Raw genomic sequence first — 18950 nt, 5'->3', positions numbered from 1 at the left:
GCAGATCTCAATCTCTCTTACTGTGGGAGAATTGTGGACTCGGTGTCAGGCAGATCAGAATTCAACCCTCTCCTTCAAAGCTTTCTCCAAAATGCTGCCTCTCTAAAGCTTTTCAAAAATGTCTCTCTGCCTTCCTTGGCTCCACCCAGCAATGACTTCATCTTCCCAAGCTGAAAAACAAATGATCTCTACAGGCTGCAAAGCCACGTTAACCCCTCAGGGACTTCCTCAGTCAATCCACAGTCCATTAGCCCAGACTGAAAAACACATTCCTCTGTCAATTTCACCCTCCGGCTGCTAAAAACACACAGGCCCTACAAAACCGAGAAATCATGACCACTGCAGTCAAGTGCACTCTAACCCCAGGCTTTTAACCCTGAAATTGCCAATACTTAGAATCCAATATTCCAAACGTTCTCCAGTTGTCATAGATACAAAGGGAATCAACAACAGCACGGGAGCATTATAAAAACAAAATCAGAGAGTGAGCCAAATCAGGCAATGTTCGGACAGGTGACAGCTCGGCCAAAGAGGTAGGTTTTAAGAAGTGTGCACTAAAGAAGGAAAACAAGGCCGAGAGTTGTAGGAAGTGTATTCCAGAGTTTGGGACCTGGACAAGTAAAGGCACAGCCACCAATCGTGGAGCCATTAAAATTGGCCATGCGCAAGAGGCCAAAGTTAGAGGAGCGTAGATAACTCAGAAGGCTGAGAGTCTGGAGGAGATTACAGAGAAATGGAGGGGTGAGGCCATGGAGGTAAACGTGGGTGAGAACTTTAAAATCAAGATGTCGTGTGACCAGTGACTAGTGTAGGTTAGTGGGCACAGTGTTAATCGAGTAGCGGACTGGTTGTGAGTTTTGGAATAAGTTTACAGAGGGTGAAATGTGAGAGAGATGTCAGGGGTACGCTGGAATGGTTCGCCTCTGGAGGTGACAAAGGAATGGGTGAGGATCTGAGCAGCACGTGAACTGAGACAAGGGTGTGAAGATGGATGATATTCCCCAGGTGCATATCGGTCTTTGTGATGGGGCGAAAAAGAGGTTGGGAGCTCACCTTGGGGTCAAATGCGGCACCAAAGTTGTGCACAGGATGGCTAAATCTCGGACTGTTGCCAGGCAGAGGGATGGACTTGAAAGTTAGGGAATGGAATTAGGAAATGGGTTGGAAACAATGTCTTCAGTCTGCCCAACATTTAACTGGAAGAAATTTCTGTTCATCCAGTACAGAATGTCACGGGAGAGTCTGGAACATAGAACATACAGTGCAGAAGGAGGCCATTCAGCACCAACCCACTTAAGCCCTCACTTCCACCCTATCCCCGGAACCCAGTCACCCCTCTAACTTTTTTGGTCACAAAGGGCAATTTATCATGGCCAATCCACCTAGCCTGCACATCTTTGTGTTGTGGGGGGCGAAACCCACGCAGACACGGGGAGAATGTGCAAACTCCACACGGACAGTGACCCAGAGCCGGGATCGAACCTGGGACCTCGGCGCCGTGAGACAGCAGGGCTAACCCACTGCGCCACCGTGCTGCCCCCGAAGGGAGTTAAGGGAGAAGATCAACTGCGATCTTGTCGAATGGTGGAGTAGACTCAAGGGGCTGAATGGCCTATTTCTGCCCCATTGCTTATTTCTGCTGTCACTGCGAGGGGATGGGCCAGAAATGTAAGCTTTCTAGATTCTGTGTTTAACTGTGTCGTTCTTACTTCCCCCAGGGGACGCCGAACACAAGCCGTACATTTGTGGTGAGGCAGACAGCGACACCACGGTGCTGGACGGAACCGAGGATTACCTCATCCTCGCCTGCGATGGCTTCTACGACACCATGGAGCCCGAGGAGGCGGTCAAGGTGGTGGCTGATCACCTGAAGGAAAACAATGGCGACAGCAGCATGGTGGCCCACAAGCTGGTGGCCTCGGCCCGCGATGCCGGGTCCAGTGACAACATCACCGTCATTGTGGTCTTCCTGCGTGACCCGAGTGCTTCTGCGGAAGACGAGGAAGAGGCCAATGGCGACCCTAAATGGACGGGCAACTCATTCGACGGTGCCCCGGGCGATGGTGGGGACGACAAGGAGAACCGAGGGGATTACCAGGGCCCCCGACTCCAGCACCAATTTGGAACTGGCTCGGAGCTGGCTCAAGACACACGGGAAGACTCGCTCACCGACCGAACTAGCCTAACTTTAGGCCCTCAGGTTGTTGTCCTCCCACCGGGGGCCAGTGCCAAGGAATTGCCTCTCATTCAGTTCAGACCAAAGAGGCTTGAAGTGTCCCGCGTGGGAGCAGCACATTCAACCCTGCGGGAACGCAGGGACTGTGCGCCGCCCAAGGCCTGGTATTCCCGGAAGCCTCCACTCGTAGGTCGAATAAGAAGGCAGGGCTGGTTGGAGAGACCGACTCTCCGCTATTCCGGGACCCAGCCAGGCCCCTGGAGTGCCAGCAAGGCCTCCTATGAGGAGTGGCAGCAAGGACAGCAGCCAGCCATGGAACCAGAGCACCGCGCACTACTACTCACCCGAAGGGCTGGAGGCAAGACCACAAGGAATCGCAAAGGGTCAACTCACCAGCCGCTGCGGCAGAGCAAAGTGGGTGGTATATGCCACTCGGGGGGCATGGCTCCCGGCAGTTGGCATGGGAAAATGCCAATGAGTTTACATGGCCTATGTCTACTTCAACAGTAACACTTTCACGTAGAATTTCCCATATTACTAGACTGGAGTTCTCAACACAAGGCTCCCTTCTTCCTAGACAATCCTCACCTCCCTAGCTTATGAATAAATCAATTAAATAGTCTTCATGTTATCTTATATTCCGACCTAGGCCTAGTAGCTGAAGCCTATTAACAGTAAGCCATGCTGCCCAGGAAAGATGATATCTTAACTGGTCTCTGTACACTGAGCTGCCTTCACTGTGGTATTTGCCTCTAAGGATACCATTCAACTCTATTGAATCCCCTAAGCTCCCAGGGCTGGTGGTGACGGGATAGCCGGGTTGGGGGGAACTGAGGAAGGGAAGATTTGTGCAGTATCTTGATCTCATCGTCCGGCACAAGCGCATGTTGCAGTTTCCAACCCGCCGTCACGGACAGGAAACACCCTGTTCAATCTGGGGGGGGGGGGGGGGGGGGGGGGGGGGGGCACCATTGATTTTTAATCAGATGACGAGCGTCGCTGGCAATGTTGGTACCCCGGTCACACCCAAAGGATGGAGGTGAAACCTCTTGAACTCCTGGTCGTGGCTTTGAGGCAACTGAGTGCCTTGCCTGGCCACTCGGAGGACACGGGAGCCAATCTTGTTGGAATTAGACTGGACTCCCTTGTAGGCCAGACAGGGCAAGGATGGCAGACTTCCTTCGCTAAAGGACAATCCTGCAGCTGCATGGACACTTTGGATTTTTATTTCCTGAATTTAATTCAAATTCCCGATGGTACATTTTGAACTCGCTCTCTCGAAGTCTACAACTCTGGGTTTCTAATCTGGTAACATAGCCATTGCACCAGGGTACTCTTGTCAGAGTGCTCCCTTGGTCTGACTAACAACCCCCCCCCATCCCTCCAGGCCCCCAATCATCATCCATGCCAACCCCCACCCTCTGCAAATAACCCATTGCCCACCCTCTCTATGGTTGGGTCTCCTTCTATTCTGGATCATCCCAGCTGGTCTGGTGGATGACTCTTTCACCCCTCCTCCCCCTCGCCCCCCCCCCCCCCCCCCCCACTCCCATTCCGCACTCTCGGCCCACTCTCCCCTCCCCAGAACTGAGTTGTGGCCTGGATTTGACAGCCTGGGGAGATTTGCGCTCTCGTCCTGTGGAGAGGTGCCTGACCTGGATTCAGATTCGCCCTCAGTTGAAGTGGGAGAGTCCAGAGCTGAGCTTGACCAAAACCCAGCCCAAGGGAAGTGATCCATTTGGGAATGGCAATGGGAAATGGGGGAGAATCAGGGCGAATCAATGTGTGAAAGTGAATATATCTCAGTTTACAGAACTCATTAAAACTGCAGTAACTGTGATTTCACTGATAATCAATAGTTAAAAGTATTTATGTGTCTATGGCTGTAGAATTCATTCAAAGTGAATCAAATCCGTGTGGCTAAGGCTCTCAAACTAATTATTCTTGTACCTATAATAGGCTTTTCTTAAACTAAAGGCTCTTGTAATAGTTACACATTGAATAGTTGTCCTGGTATAAATACTGTATGAATCAGTACATTCATCACAACACTCCCCACCAAATACTAACAGTAGCTAAATACAATTTATAAAATATCTCAACAAACTAAAGGTAATTCTGTGAGACATGTATGATGCGTTAGTAGTTTTATGGTCTGATTATATGCCTGTACTGGTACCCGTGCAAGTCTGATTATGAAACTGGGCTGGTCCACTCTACAGCTGGAACCTGTGCCACTGCTTATTGGGGTCTCGCTGTATCACTCCACCTGTACAGGTAACCTGCAGCAATCCAGCCACTCACCTGGGCTGATGCTGATTTAACAGTACTCTTATTTGGCTTTTCTAGTCTTACTGGAGCCTTTGAGTCTATTGGTACCTCTAGCATCACGATGATATACCTGTACACGAGCCTGAGCACATTGAGGGCCTGAATATGCGCCTGTGTGGTGCTCAGCAGCCTGATTGCATTGGTCTCTGCACAGTTACCAGCTGTACACCTCCAACAGTTTGGCAATACTGCTACAATTGTACACTTGTACTGGTGCCTGTAGTCGTATAGATACCAACTACAGCTATAGCAGTTTGACTGTACACCTGTACTGGTGCCTGTAGTTGGACAGATACTAACTACAACTGTAGCAGTTTTGACTGTACACGTGTACTGGTGCCTGTAGTTAGTTGTATACATACTGTCTACAACTGTAGCTGTTTGACTGTACACACACCTATACTGGTGCCTGTAGTTATATAGATGCAGATTACAACTGCAGCTGTCTGACTGTACTCCTGTCTGTGGCTGTACAGACACTAACTACAACTGTAGCAGTTTGACTGTACACCTGTTCTGGTGCCTGTAGTTGTATAGATACGAACTACAACTGTAGCAGTTTGACTGTACACCTGTTCTGGTGCCTGTAGTTGTATAGATACGAACTACAACTGTAGCAGTTTGACTGTACACCTGTTCTGGTGCCTGTAGTTGTATAGATACGAACTACAACTGTGGCAGTTTGACTGTACACCTGCTCTGGTGCTTGTAGTTGTATAGATACTAACTACAGCAGTTTGACTGTGCTGGTTTCACACTTTAGAACAATTCTTGTTTGTGACGCGCGGTGTTTAACTGGTTGCAGCTGGTGGTAGCAAGTAATCCTTAACTTGGTTTGAATTCTGTGCCCTTATTTGCTTCTTGTTCAAGTAAGTAATGAACTTTCCCCCTCTTCCCCCTCCCCCCCTCCCCCCCCCCAAACCAGTACTGGTATTTACATGTTCCGTATCTTGTAATTTTTAATGATGGCATTTCTGGTGATTATAATGTAAAATATATATATATATTATATATATAAAGGTCTTAAAAAAAACTTGAACACAAAAAAAGGTGATTACACTATTGTAATTCTAACCTGATTTAATGCTGTTTAGTCTGTGTACATTTTGTGTTCTATGTAATATCTGTTCTGTATTGGAAGTGGTGGAGCCCTTTGTATTATTATGAGCAAAGTTGACGAGCCTTTAATTAATGATTAAAGGGACTGGACCAGTTTGATGAGCCCTTATTTTCTCATTGAGCTATCAGGTTGTTGGGCAGGGGAGACTGATTTCTTGTGATGTGCTAAAGACTGTGTGATGACACACAGTCAGTCATATGTGTATCGGCCGCTCCTGCATTGTTACCGTGTCCAGCTCCTGCAACGCCCCTTCTAAAAACACTAGGGGAGCACCTTCGCCACCCAGACTGCAGCGGTTCGAAACAGTAGCCAACCACCACCTTCCCAATGGGCAATAAACACCAGCCAGAGAATGAACTTTCAGAAAAATACCACATCTTGGAAAGTGGCTTCTCCCAGCCCCCGGCTTGTACCCAGCCCGAGAGAGTCAGAGATTCTCACGAGGGCCAATCTGATGTGGAAGCCATGGCACAGCAGGTTGGCTTTGGTACCACTGGAAGGTACCATGATCACCTGTCCGAGGTTGGCAGCATTAGCAACGCCCTCTCAGCACATAAAAGTGACCGCCACCTGAGCTGAATTAGGAAAAGACGACAAAAATAGGGTGGCAGCCAAGCCATGTTGGACATTGTGGAGCCACCAGAAGAGACTTGAAACATGTAATTATTTAAATAACTGTATTTACGACACGCAGCATAATCCAGTTACTTAAAAATGCAATGAAATGAAAATCGCTTATTGTCACGAGTAGGCTTCAATGAAGTTACTGTGAAAAGGCCCCTAGTCGCCACATTCCGGCGCCTGTCCGGGGAGGCTGGTACGGGAATCGAACCGTGCTGCTGGCCTGCTTTAAAAGCCAGCTATTTAGCCCAGTGAGCTAAACCAGCCCCAATCACACAATGTTGGGTTTGTAAACTCGACTGGAAGCCGCACACATTCCAGGACTGGAGACACTTCCTCTACTGGGTGGAATCGGGGAATTTCATCCACAAGGTGCTTGAAATCGCATTGATCGGGTTAAATATTCATGCTTATGCTAGGAGCCGTCTCCATAATCATAAACGTACAATCTGTCACGAAGCAGCACGATTGGGCAGCATAATAGAACTTTAAAACACAATGTATTTGTGATTGAGAAGCAGATGCAATTTCATTAACACAGCTGAAAATAATTTTATTAGTTTAAAAAAAAAAGTATCAAGATGTCCAGACCTGAACCTCTGGGTAACCCAATAATGACCGAAAATGACTTCATTAACGTGCACTCATCAGTTTCCAAGTCCTTTTAAGTTATTGATGATGTGGAGATGCCGGCGTTTGACTGGGGAGAGCACAGTAAGAAGTCTCACAACACCAGGTTAAGTTATTTAGGAAGGGAAGATGGTGGCGATGTCACCGGAGTAGTAATCCAGAGGCCCTGCGGATTCTGGTTCAAATCCTGTGAATTTAATTCAATTATTTTTAAAATCTGGAATTGAAAGCTAGTCCCAGTAATGATGGCCATGAAACTATTTTTAAAAAGATATTTAGAGTTTCCAATTATTTTCCAGTTGAGGGGAAATTTAGTGTGGCCAATCCACCTACCCAGCTGGGGAGAATGTGCAAATTCCACACGGACAGTGACCCGGGATCGAATCCGGGTCCTCGGCTAAACTCTGCGCCACATGTAGACCATGAAACCATCATCGATTGTTGTAAAAAAAACCCTGGTTCACTGATGTCCTTTGGGGAAGGAAATCCTAACCCAGTCTGGCCTACATGTGACTCCTGATCCACAGCAATGTGGTTCACCCTTTAAAAAATTTTTTAGAGTACCCAATTATTTTTTCCAATTAAGGGGCAATTTAGCATGGCCAATCCACCTATCCTGCACATCTTTTTTTTTTGGGTTGTGGGGGTGAAACCCACGCAGACACTGGGAGAATGTGCAAACTCCTCACGAACAATGACCCAGAGCCGGGATTCGAACCTGGGTCCTCAGCGCCGTAGGCAGCAATGCTAACCACTGTGCCACCATGCTGCCCTAATGTGGTTCACTCTTAACTGCCCCTCTGAAAAATTGCCAAGCAGGTCACTCACTTCAAGGGCACATGAGAATGGGCAACATCCCTGGCACTGGCCACCTGCCATGAAAAAAATATATACTTTTTGCTTGGAAAGGACTTAAAAAAAAATGCTGACCCTCAGGCTTGTGGGCTTTAAGTAAATACAGCAATTTGAAGAATCATCCTGCTTTTCAAATCAATCTTGCAGCATTCACTGTCCACCCTCTCTCTCACGAGAAGGCAAGGTGCCAGTGCCTTCTGGCTGGGTGCCAGTGGAATTATGATTCACCCGCCTCAATTAAAATAAAAATCACCGGGGAGATGCGAGACTGAATCAGCTGGCCATCTGCTTGCTAACGTGACAGCGCACACTAACTCGCACTCAAATTTAAACCGTGGAATGAACAAAAGGAAAGAATACAAGGTTAGGGAGAATGTTCATTGGCTTTTAAATGGAAACTATCTGTCCTGTACATGGATTACTTTCAATCCTAACCGTCAGGCATCAGATCGACGCTACATAATTTCACCCCATTAAATTATATATAATGACATTCAATAGTTCTTCTGCTTTGAATACCTGTGAGTCATAGTAGGGTGACTCACACCAGGCTTTGAAGGCAGATTCCACCCTGCAGCGTTGGGTTTTAAAAAAAAATTTAGCTGGCATCAATTTCTTGGAATTAATTATTTGAGTAGTTTGATCGTGTCAGCAGTTCCTACACTGCAGGGGGGTAGTTACCCTCCATCAACATGGGCAAAAAAAAAAGGGAAGCCAAGTATTAACTCTGTTTGATTGAACACTGATGGATTAAGTTATTAGCATGTGGAATGCTTTCATCTGCTGTTTTATTGCATTATTTAGAACATAGAACATAGAATATTACAGCGCAGTACGGGCCCTTCGGCCCTCGATGTTGCGTCGACCTGTGAAACCATCTGAAGCCTATCTGACCTACACTATTCCATTTTCATCCATGTGTCTATCCAGTGACAACTTAAATGCCCTTAAAGTTGGCGAGTCTACTACAGTACTACTGCAGGCAGGGCGTTCCACACCCCTACTACTCTCTGAGTAAAGAAACTGCCTCTGACATCTGTCCTATATCTACCACCCCTCAATTTAAAGCTATGTCCCCTCGTGTTGGTCATCACCATACGAGGAAAAAGACTCTCACTGTCCACCCTATCTAACCCTCTGACTATCTTATATGTCTCTATTAAGTCACCTCTCAGCCTTCTCCCCTCTAACGAAAACAACCTCAAGTCCCTGAGCCTTTCCTCGTAAGACCTTCCCTCCATACCAGGCAACATCCTAGTAAATCTCCTCTGAACCCTTTCCAAAGCTTCCACATCCTTCCTATAATGTGGTGACCAGAACTGCACGCAGTACTCCAGGAGCGGCCGCACCAGAGTTATGTACAGCTGCAGCATGAGCTTGTGGCTCCGAAACTCAATCCCCCTACTGATAAAGGCTAGCACGCCATATGCCTTCTTAACAGCCCTATTAACCCTATTACTTTTTCATAGAATCCCTACAGTGCAGGAGACCGCTCTGCCCATTGGGTTTGGACTGAACCTCCTCCGAAAGAGCACTCACTCCCCTATCCCCATGAATCCGCACGCATTGATCACGGTCAGGCTACCTAAGCTGCACATCTTTGGACTGTGGGAGGAAATGGCAAACTCAACATAGAATACACACCCAAGGCCAGAATTGAACCCGGGTCCCTGGTGCTGTGAGGCAGCAGTGCTGACCACTGCAATAATGGGTTTCATGCAAATATATTCACTACTCAAGAGACCCCCACCGTGGCCATGTTTATCGATTCATTCACAATGTGGCAGTGGAGCTTTTGTGAAATAGAGATATTTGAACCTCAAACAAAAATTATTATTTAAGCAAACAGATTCAACTATTTTTGGTACTGTTGCACATTGGAACTCAGGGAGGGCAAGAGGAAAGTGTGAAATAGGTGTGCATCAGCTGAGAGACACAAAATGACCAGATCGGGGGGAAAGAAAGGACAGAGTGCGATTAACAGGTACAAAAATCAAAGAAACAGTCAGACAGCTTAGCAGAAAGCGATAGACAGACCGAGTTCAACAAAGAGATAGAGACAGACATACAAATCTCTAGTGATATAGCCAGACCATCAAAGACAGACAGACAGAGAAAGCAACCAAAAATGACTCACCAAAGTTACACAGAAACAAATTTCAAAAGGAACTATCAGTCCCCAGCGAGCAACCATGAATTGATTCTTTAATATCAACTCTATTGTGTTACAGGATAATACCACTGATGTCAAAAAAAGGCAAAAACTAATGTAATATTTAAAAAACAATTGGGGTTGTGTGACTTTCTCCTGAACTTCTTGGCCATTGTATATCCCCATCGAAATTTGTTCTTTTAGGAAGTGCTGACAGTTTTGGTCCAAGGGTGGTATCATGACCGATGCAGGCTTGGAGGGCTGAAGGCCCTGTTCCTGTGCTGTATTGTTCTTTGAGATCCTGGAAAGGGGTCGGAGCAGCTGAATTGGGCTACTGGTGAAAGTGGGGGACAGATTCCATTGGCCCATGAGTGAGCAAGCACCAGACGGTTTTTTTGATGTTGGTTGAGACATAACAGGGAGAATCACTCTGCTCATCTTCAAAATAGCCTCATCTGAGGGGCAGTTGGAGCCTCTGTTTAACAGAGTACTACTGACAGTACAGCTGTCAGTACTGAGCTGGGCGGGTCAGTGCAGATTTTATACTCGAGGCTCTGGAGTGGAATTCGAGCCTACTACCTTCTGCCCCAGCCCCCCCCCCCCCCCCCCCCCCCCCCCCCGGACAGCGTAGGCTTCTGTTAGTGTGCCTGGGTGGCTACCTCCCCAGCAAGTGCCTGTTGCGACTATAATGAGACCTGTTAAAACTCCACCCTGTCCACAATTCCCAACAGGCTCACTCATTAAAGATACGTCAGTCCCCTTCAACTCAGGACAGCTGTTAGTGACCACCCCACTGCTATCATCAGGGCAGAACACGGATCCCAGATTTGGATTACTTTCGTCACATATTTGGCAGCCTACGTCTCCGTAAGGGAGGTAGGGTAGTAGAAACAGGAGGGGCTACAAGTCAGGTGACATGAAATCATGGCTGATTTGTGACCCAACTCCCTATACCTTTGGCCTTGTATCCCTAATTAACAGAAATCTCAGAAAAAGTTACCCTGTAGAAATACATTATACCCTTAAAGGAGGACTAAGCATCTGATTTTATTTGGAGCTATGGTTTTGAGAGGTGAAAAGTATCTGCTCAAAGTTTAACCAATTAAAAAGAAAAATCTAGATGAGCATGCTGCTTGACGCACCATTATTGAGGCTGGTTTTCAATTCAGATTTTTAGTGCTGCCACACAAGGTTAATGATTATTTGCTAGAATAGGGTATCTCACACACTGCCTATGCTGATAATTCCATCACAGGAGGTGGGTACTGCTGGTTAGACCAGCATTTTATTATCTATCCCAACTTGCCCTCGAGATTCTCTCCCCTCCATCGGAGGCTTGGAAAAACATTTGGCAACTTTTGCAAGTATGAGCTGGCCTCAGACTGAAGGGACGATCCTTTAAAAGAGAGAGATGCGGGGGAATTTCTTCAGCCAGAGGGTGGTGAACCAGTGGAACGCATTGCTGCAAAAGGCTATGGAGGCCAAGCCACCGAGTGTCTGCAAGACAGAGATAGATGGTTTCTTGATTAATAAGGGGATCGGGGTTATGGGAAGATAGGAGAATGGGGATGAGAAAAATATCAGCCATGATTGAATGGGGGAGCAGATACAATGGGTCGAGTGAACTAATTTTGCTCCTACATCTTATGGTCATGGGTAACAAGAGCCAAACTTGGCAAATAAGACTGAGTCTACCTCATTAACCAATGAGAATTAATGATCGGGCTATGAAAGACAGGGTGAAGCAGAGTCAAATCTGATATAGAATGTGAAATAAAGAGAGGGAAGGGAGATTGAAGAGAGAGCGAGAAAAAGGAAACAAGGAAAGAAATCTCAATTTGAGGAACCATTTAAAGCCAGCAAGAATGAGACATCATTGTGGTTGCTCTTTTTTTTCCCCATCATTATGATTTTCACAATAATTAAGGGCCAATGCCATTAACTCACTCATTGTCAGCCTTTCTATATAACAAATTAAAAAATGAATGGATGTTCAATTATGGGATGTGGGCTAGGACAGCATTTATTTGGTGGGCTGTACGGTAGCACAAACGGATAGCACTGTGACTTCACAGCACCAGGGTCCCAGATTAGATTCCCCGCTGGGTCACTGTTTGTGTGGAGTCTGCACGTTCTCCCAGTGTCTACGTGGGTTTCCTCTGGGTGCTCCGGCTTTCTCCCACAGTCCAAAGATGTGCAGGTTAGGTGGATTGGCCATGATAAATTGCCCTTAATGCCCCCAAAAAAAAAGGTTAGGAGGGGCGATTGGGTTACAGGGATAGGGTGTAAGTGAGGGCTTAAGTGGGTCGGTGCAGACTCAATGGGCCGAATGGCCTCCTTCTGCACTATATGTTCTATGTATTACCCACCCCGAATTGCCCTCAAGAAGGTGGTAGTGATCTGCCTTCTTGAACCACTGCAGTCCATGTGGTGTAGGTACACCCATAGTGCTTTTAGTCATGGAATTCCAGGATTTTGACTCCGCAACAGTGAAGGAACTGTTATATATTTCCAAGTCAGGATGCGAAGCGACTTGGGAGGACATCTAGGTGGTGGTGCTCCCATGAATCTGCTGCCCTTGTCCTTTTAGACAGGAATGGTCGTGGGTGAAGCCGTCTAAGGTGAAGTTCTGCAGGGTATCTTGTAGATGGTTCACACTGCTGCCACAGTGCGATTTGTGAAAGGGGTGCCAATCAAGCGGGATGCTTTTTCCTGGATGGCGTTGGAGCTGCACTCGTCCAAGCAAGTGGAGAATATTCCATCACACTCCTGACTTGTAGAGTGTGGACAGGATTCCTAGCCTCCGATCTGTTCACGTAGCCACTGTATGTGGTATTTGACCTTCAGGTTTTCAACCCGCCTCTTCCCATTTGTCAGGAGCTTTGATGGATAATCTGCTCTCGCAACCACACTGGAGTACAGATGGTTTCAAGCCAACCACATCTTTTCACTGGCACAGTACAAAAGGGAAACCCAGACACTGTCCAAAATGGAAGGAGAGAGAAAATAAAACTATGGGGCGGTAACCACGTGGTAATACAAGTGTAAACTCTGACAGTAGTGGTCCACAGTACTACAACTTTTGGATTGGAGAGGGAAATGGCTTTAGTCCCTCTCCATTAAAGATCAATGTTAAGACAAATTACCTCAGTCCTTTAACAACTCATTTATGTAGGTTGGTGAGTGCATCTGTAAACCAGGAGCTTGAGCATCAATGAATTAAAGACTCCTGGCAATTAAGACTACTTGTGGACCAACACATACACATTTCTCAAATTGGTATATCACAGACCAAAGCTTCTAGAAGCTTGACCAAGTAGCTGACTGCCCGTTCCACTGTGCCTGCTACCAAATTTGCCTACATCTTGCAGCCTCACATGAGGTTTTTTTATTAGTTGTGCTTGTTCAACTGCTCAGAGCAAGTCTGTATTGTTAACAGTGCCACCTTACAGAGAAAGCATTTAACTTCCGCCTGCCTGCTTGCTCAGGTGGATGTTAAAAATTGGAGTCGTGTTCCAAAGCCTTGCCTCAGTCAACATTCCTGCCATGAATGACACTGCTCGCTTACTTCATTGCTGGTTAATTTACAAATGCACTCAAGATGCATTGTCAGCTGCTTTGAGAAGTACTCAAGTGACAAGGCAGTAAATGAATGCAAATTGTCCTATCTTTATTTTTGCAGATTGTAAAATCATCTGTCAAAATCTTTTTTTTGTATCTCTGAAGATGCTCTAAACTCCATGGTGCTAAAACGTCCACTCATATCTATTCAGAGAAAGAAATCCCAGGACAAACATCAACATCTTTCAATTTTATTAACAAAAAAAAGTGCAGAAATGTGATCATGTAAACACAATGGAGACAATATTTAAAAAGCAAACATTGAATACACATTACAAATAAACCACAGCTTTCTAAACAGTACTTCACAGTACAGGTACATCACATTCAGACAGGATGTGGCCATGCAGCACAGAAACAAGAGTTCAGGCTGTACATTGGTAATCAGTTTCCTCCGACATGGGTTAAACTGCCAGCAATGATTTACAAAGGAGTTGTTGCTCAAATTGTAAGCTCCCTCAATGGGAAGCTCCCTCAATGGGAAGCTCCCTCAAAAGCGCAGCACTGAAGAAGTTTACAGAAACTACGACCCCAAAATGTGTTTTAAAAAACTGATGGACAGAGTTAAAGCGTAATACAGATTTTTCTTTTTGACAGGGGGTGGGGGAGAAAGAGTGGCAGAATTACAGAAGAGACACTGCATCCAGGACAAATCACATCAGTCATCAACCACTCAAATGAGAAAAATTGTGAACACTGGAAACCCATTTTAAAATAAAACGTCAACCTATACCCAGGCAGGCCAGTGAACAGCAATAAGAATTGGTCAAGCATTGCCTCAAGTCTTTTGTTCTCACATGCTGCCTGACCCAGATAGAACAGGCTAGAAATACTCGCTTTTTCAGAAACCGTTACTCACTTTCAGCAATATGGAATGCTTCACTTTAGTACATTTAAAAACTACGACATTGGGGGAAAGAGAAAAAAATCCACTACATTTCTAACTCTTCAAGAAAAAAAAAACCAAAATCGATAACACAATTCTTAAGTGCGGTTATCAAGATAAGATTGTGGGAGGTGGGGTTGGGGAGACATCCAAAACATGCACAACACCTCAGTTTATGTAAAGATTTCTCCCATCGGAAATGCACCAGCTCTATAACCAGCAGCTTTGAAAACGTAACTACAAGTCTCTGGAGAATTCCCAGAGGAAGACAGTGGTTTGCACAGAGGTACATCTACATAACAAAAAGGAAAACGACAAAAATGATTGCCTGTCAAGCTTGATGCAAGGAAAGCATTTGACAAGAAGTGTACATTCGTGGGTCATACAGATTAGCCGCTCCAAAGCAGGGGATAGAATAAATAAATAACATAGCACTTGGCGGAAATTAATGTGAAATCATTTTGTAGGAATCTTAACTCCATTCTGAACCTAGAAATCCATAACTGACAATCCGATGTAATCTGGGAGTACAACTGTAAGGTATTCCCAACTTTGATACAGTATACTAAAGTTTTCGCTTTAAAGACACCTGGAGTTCATTGCTCCTACATTAACCCTACCCACCTGGCAAGGAGATGTGGAGCAATCTGACCCAGGGGTACAGCAGTGCCAAAGTGTAGGAGGATTTTTGCTCAGAAATACACTAGCACCATGCATTAGGGCCACAATTCTATGACCATATCCACATCAATGATAAGGACAACCAGTAACTGCTGTTCACTAAAATCAGTTAGTGTGACTTAGCTATGCAGAGGGATCAATGGGTTAGCAGTTAAGTATGGTCTGTTCGAACATAGGCACCCAACAGTATTCAAGCACAATAGGACTACAGTGTTCAAGTAATTTTGCTAAAATACATGTTTGGTTAAAAGACCAAGAATAAAGCCTAGACATGCACAATTCATATTTACTAGCATGAGCAAAGTAGTATTTAGCTAACCAACCATTCCATGTCCACTGCACGAGGGACAGGGAGATATAGCCCTTCACATTATGAACCTAATGTTGTCTTTGAGTCACAGCATGCATGAAGTAGAGTCGTTTTCTAATACCCACTGACTGATTATTAATTGGGTTGATTAGTCATTTAGTCCACGTAGAAAGGATATTTTAAAATCTCTAAACCAACAGCATGGTCCCATATGATCTGGGGCCCACATGAAAGACACTCCCAGGAGGCACACTGGGGCACTCCGGGTTTAGGGAAATGCACCCAACCCCCATGGCAACATCCCAGTTTCAGCTATTCTGGCCAGATCACTACACATAAGTAAGGCTTGTTGAGGTCTTGCATAATGTTGGCTGCCTGCAGTCCTGTCCAAATAATGAGAGTTAGGGGCAGAAAGGAATATTGTCTTATATATATAAAAAAAAACCTACCCACATCCACCTACCTACAAAGAAACCATATCCTACCAAGAGTGGGACAAACAGACATTTTACAAATAATAGCAAGCAGATTTCTTGAGAAAGGTGTTCAGACTTGCTCATGATAGAATACTCAGAACGGGCAGCTCTCCGATCAATCACGTGAGAACCCATGGCAGTGGGAACACCAATAACCCAATGTTCACAATGTTAACATCGAGATTCATCTGCTGAGCTGCTCCCAAATGAGTTTACAGTTTAAGTGGTATTTAACATACAAGCGGCCAGCTGGTGTCGAGTTTGGAAAGTGGCTTCAATTAGGTGAACTCGTCCTCTCCCACTGAACTTGGGTGATCATACTCACCTGGATTATTGCAAGCACACTCGTCATTTATTGTTGAACCGTTTTTGGAGCGGGTGGATTTGTTCAGATGATGTGGCCCCAATCCTGAAAAACTGGAAGGGCTGTTTTGTGAAAGGCTTGCTGTGGTAGGATGGATGCTCAATTGCAGCCCCCGTCATCTTAGAAGGGAACATTCAGACACAGACATAGATTTGGACTGTGCACCGGAACGGCTGTGAGACTAACTCTGATCCATTGATGACAGAAGAAAATAAAAATCCAACAGTGCAAAAGTTTACTGGTATCTTGCTGCATCAACATACAGCCGGTGTAGAGCATGAGCTACAGACAAGCATTAGCATCACATGGGATGGAACAGGTTACTTCCTTTATCCTACTTATTAAAAGATGGACAAATTCCTTCAGCAATTCTCTTCTATGCTTTCACGGATGATTTTATTTCTTCCAAGTCCCACATGATCTGTGGAGAAAAAGAATCAGTGGTAAATTGTTCAGATTTCCCTCCATCCAGCTGAAGTGGCTCTATCATTACAGTCCTCCAACCAGACGTATCTGTAGTAATTCAGTGTCTCCCTTCTGCAGAGGAGTATCTGGTCTTGTCCTGCAGTTCCCAACTCTGTGCTCAGAGATATTCAAACACCATTACAAAAAGCACTCATCACAAATTACTATTCCCCCAAACTGAATGGCAACATTGGAGATCCAATATTCAGCACAATTAACTATTACCAGCAGATATCTCAAATCCCCATTGCGCACTTTATTAAACCTCAATATTCAACATAATTTAGACGGAAATACATTTTTGCCAGATAACAGTCCAGGTTTACACGCACAAGAAGATACAGCAGCAGAGACCATGGAGAGATTCAAAAACAAGGATGGAAACTTTAAAACAGAGGCATGGCTCGGCCAGGAGCCAATGCAGGGCAGCAAGCAAAGGACAACAGATGAACAGAACACGGTGAGAGTTAGGATGCGGGCACCAGAACTTTAAATTAACTCAAAATCTGTGGAGGATGGAAAATGGGAGGCTGGCCAGGAGAGCAAGGCCTAGTGAGAGGCAGACAGTGACGTAGCCATATTGTCACTGGATTAGTAAACCAGAAACCCAGGGAAATGCTCCGGCGACCTAGGTTTGAATCCTGCCACTGCAGACGGTGAAATTTGAATTCAATTGCTGGAATTAAAAGTCTAATGATGACCATGAAACCAAAACCCATCTGGGGATTTAGGGAAGGAAATCTGCCGTCCTTACCTGGTCAGGCCTACACGTGACTCTAGACCCACAGCAATGTGGTCGACTCTTAACTGCCCCCTCTGGACAATTAGGGATGGGCAATAAATGCTGGCAGAGCCAGCGGCACCCACGTCCCATGAACCAATAAAAAGAACTATAATGGGGCTGGCTGCACATGGACAGCCTGCTGTGCTTTTGAATGAAGCTGTCAAGGGGCAGCACGCAGATGAGACATGGACAGGGCAAAGGGTAGATCCTTGGAGGACTCTAGAGGTAAAGGAGGTGAGAAGAGAAGACATTGTAGAACATTCACTGGCTGCGACTGAACAGGTAAGAGTGGAATTTGGGAACTTGCTGTGAATGAAGATATGAGTAGCAGAGTTTTAAATGTAAAAGGTGGAGATCAGCAGAACAATGTAAATTCTGGAGAGAACGAAAGCATTGCATGAGCAGTCCCACTGGGCTGAAGATGGAGTGTGGTTTGTGGAGGATGGTGTGATCCACGGTGTAAAAGATTCCAGAGAGAATGAGAATGAGAAGCCAGGATAGTGTCATTTGTGACTTTCAGTACATATGAATTAGTAGCAGGGTAGGCATTTCAGCGCCTTGAGACTGCTCTACCATTCAGTAAATTCATGGTTAATCAGATTGTGGCCTCAACTCCACATTCCCACCTAATCCCAATAACCTTAGATTCTTCACTAACAAGGGAGTCAATCCATTGCTGTCTTCAATGACTGTCTCCAGCGCCCTCTGGGGAAAATCACCCCCACCCCTCCCTCCGGGGGAAAATCCCTTCTCCCTCCGGAGTAAGACTCTCTCTCTCCTCCCCCCCCCCCCCCCCCCCCCCCCCCCGGGAAGACCCCCCCTCCCTCCCTTCCGGGGAAGACCCCCCTCCCTCCCCTCCAGGGAAGACCCTCCTATAAAACAGTTGCAGACACACTCAATCCTCAGAAAAAGAAATTGCTCCTCATCGCCGTTTTAAAGGGAAACCCCTTATTTTTCAACTGCGCCCCCTTGTTCCAGTTTCTCCCACAAAGGGAAACATGCTCTCAGTAATAATAATAATAATGTTATTGTGTGACTTCAATGAAGTTACTGTGATAAGCCCCTGGTCGCCACATTCCGGTGCCTTTTCAGGGAGGCTGGTACAGGAATTGAACCCGCGCTGCTGGCCTTGTTCTACATTAAAAGCCAGCTGTTTAGCCCACGTGCTAAACCAGTATCCACCCCGTCAGTCCCCTCAGGATTTTATATACTTCAACCGGATCACCTCTCATTCTTCTAAACCGATACAGACCCAACTTGTCCAAACTTTTCCCATCCCAGGAATCAGTCAAGTGAAGCTTCTCTGAACTGCTTCTAATGCAATGTCCTTTCTTCAATAAGGAGACTAAACTGTACACACTATCCCAGGTGTGACCTCACCAACACCCTGTACATCTGTAGTTGTGGTCCGCTGGCAGCACGCTATCTGGCTGAGCTATAGTCCAGGAATTGGCTTTTGGCAAATAATTTTGCATGTG

At 45.8% G+C, this 18950-nt stretch overlaps 2 protein-coding genes across 2 annotated transcripts in view; one reads left to right on the top strand and one right to left on the bottom strand.

Annotated features, from left to right (window-relative positions):
- The window catches only part of ppm1e (protein phosphatase, Mg2+/Mn2+ dependent, 1E), a 68034-nt gene extending 62299 nt beyond the window's left edge, over nt 1-5735 (top strand). The window contains exon 8 of the mRNA XM_038813121.1: nt 1719-5735. Within this exon, the coding sequence (XP_038669049.1) occupies nt 1719-2686 (968 nt within the window). The 3' untranslated portion in view covers nt 2687-5735. The remainder of the gene's footprint in view (nt 1-1718) is intronic.
- Nucleotides 5736-13681: 7946 nt separating this feature from the next.
- The window catches only part of trim37 (tripartite motif containing 37), a 100765-nt gene continuing 95496 nt past the window's right edge, over nt 13682-18950 (bottom strand). The window contains 1 exon segment of the mRNA XM_038813119.1: nt 13682-16644. Within this exon segment, the coding sequence (XP_038669047.1) occupies nt 16644 (1 nt within the window). The 3' untranslated portion in view covers nt 13682-16643.

Source organism: Scyliorhinus canicula, chromosome 12 (assembly GCF_902713615.1).
Source record: "Scyliorhinus canicula chromosome 12, sScyCan1.1, whole genome shotgun sequence".
Classification (NCBI taxonomy): domain Eukaryota; kingdom Metazoa; phylum Chordata; class Chondrichthyes; order Carcharhiniformes; family Scyliorhinidae; genus Scyliorhinus; species Scyliorhinus canicula.
The sequence above is the reverse complement of the archived record's forward strand: the minus strand, read 5'-3'. Positions and strand labels throughout refer to the sequence as shown.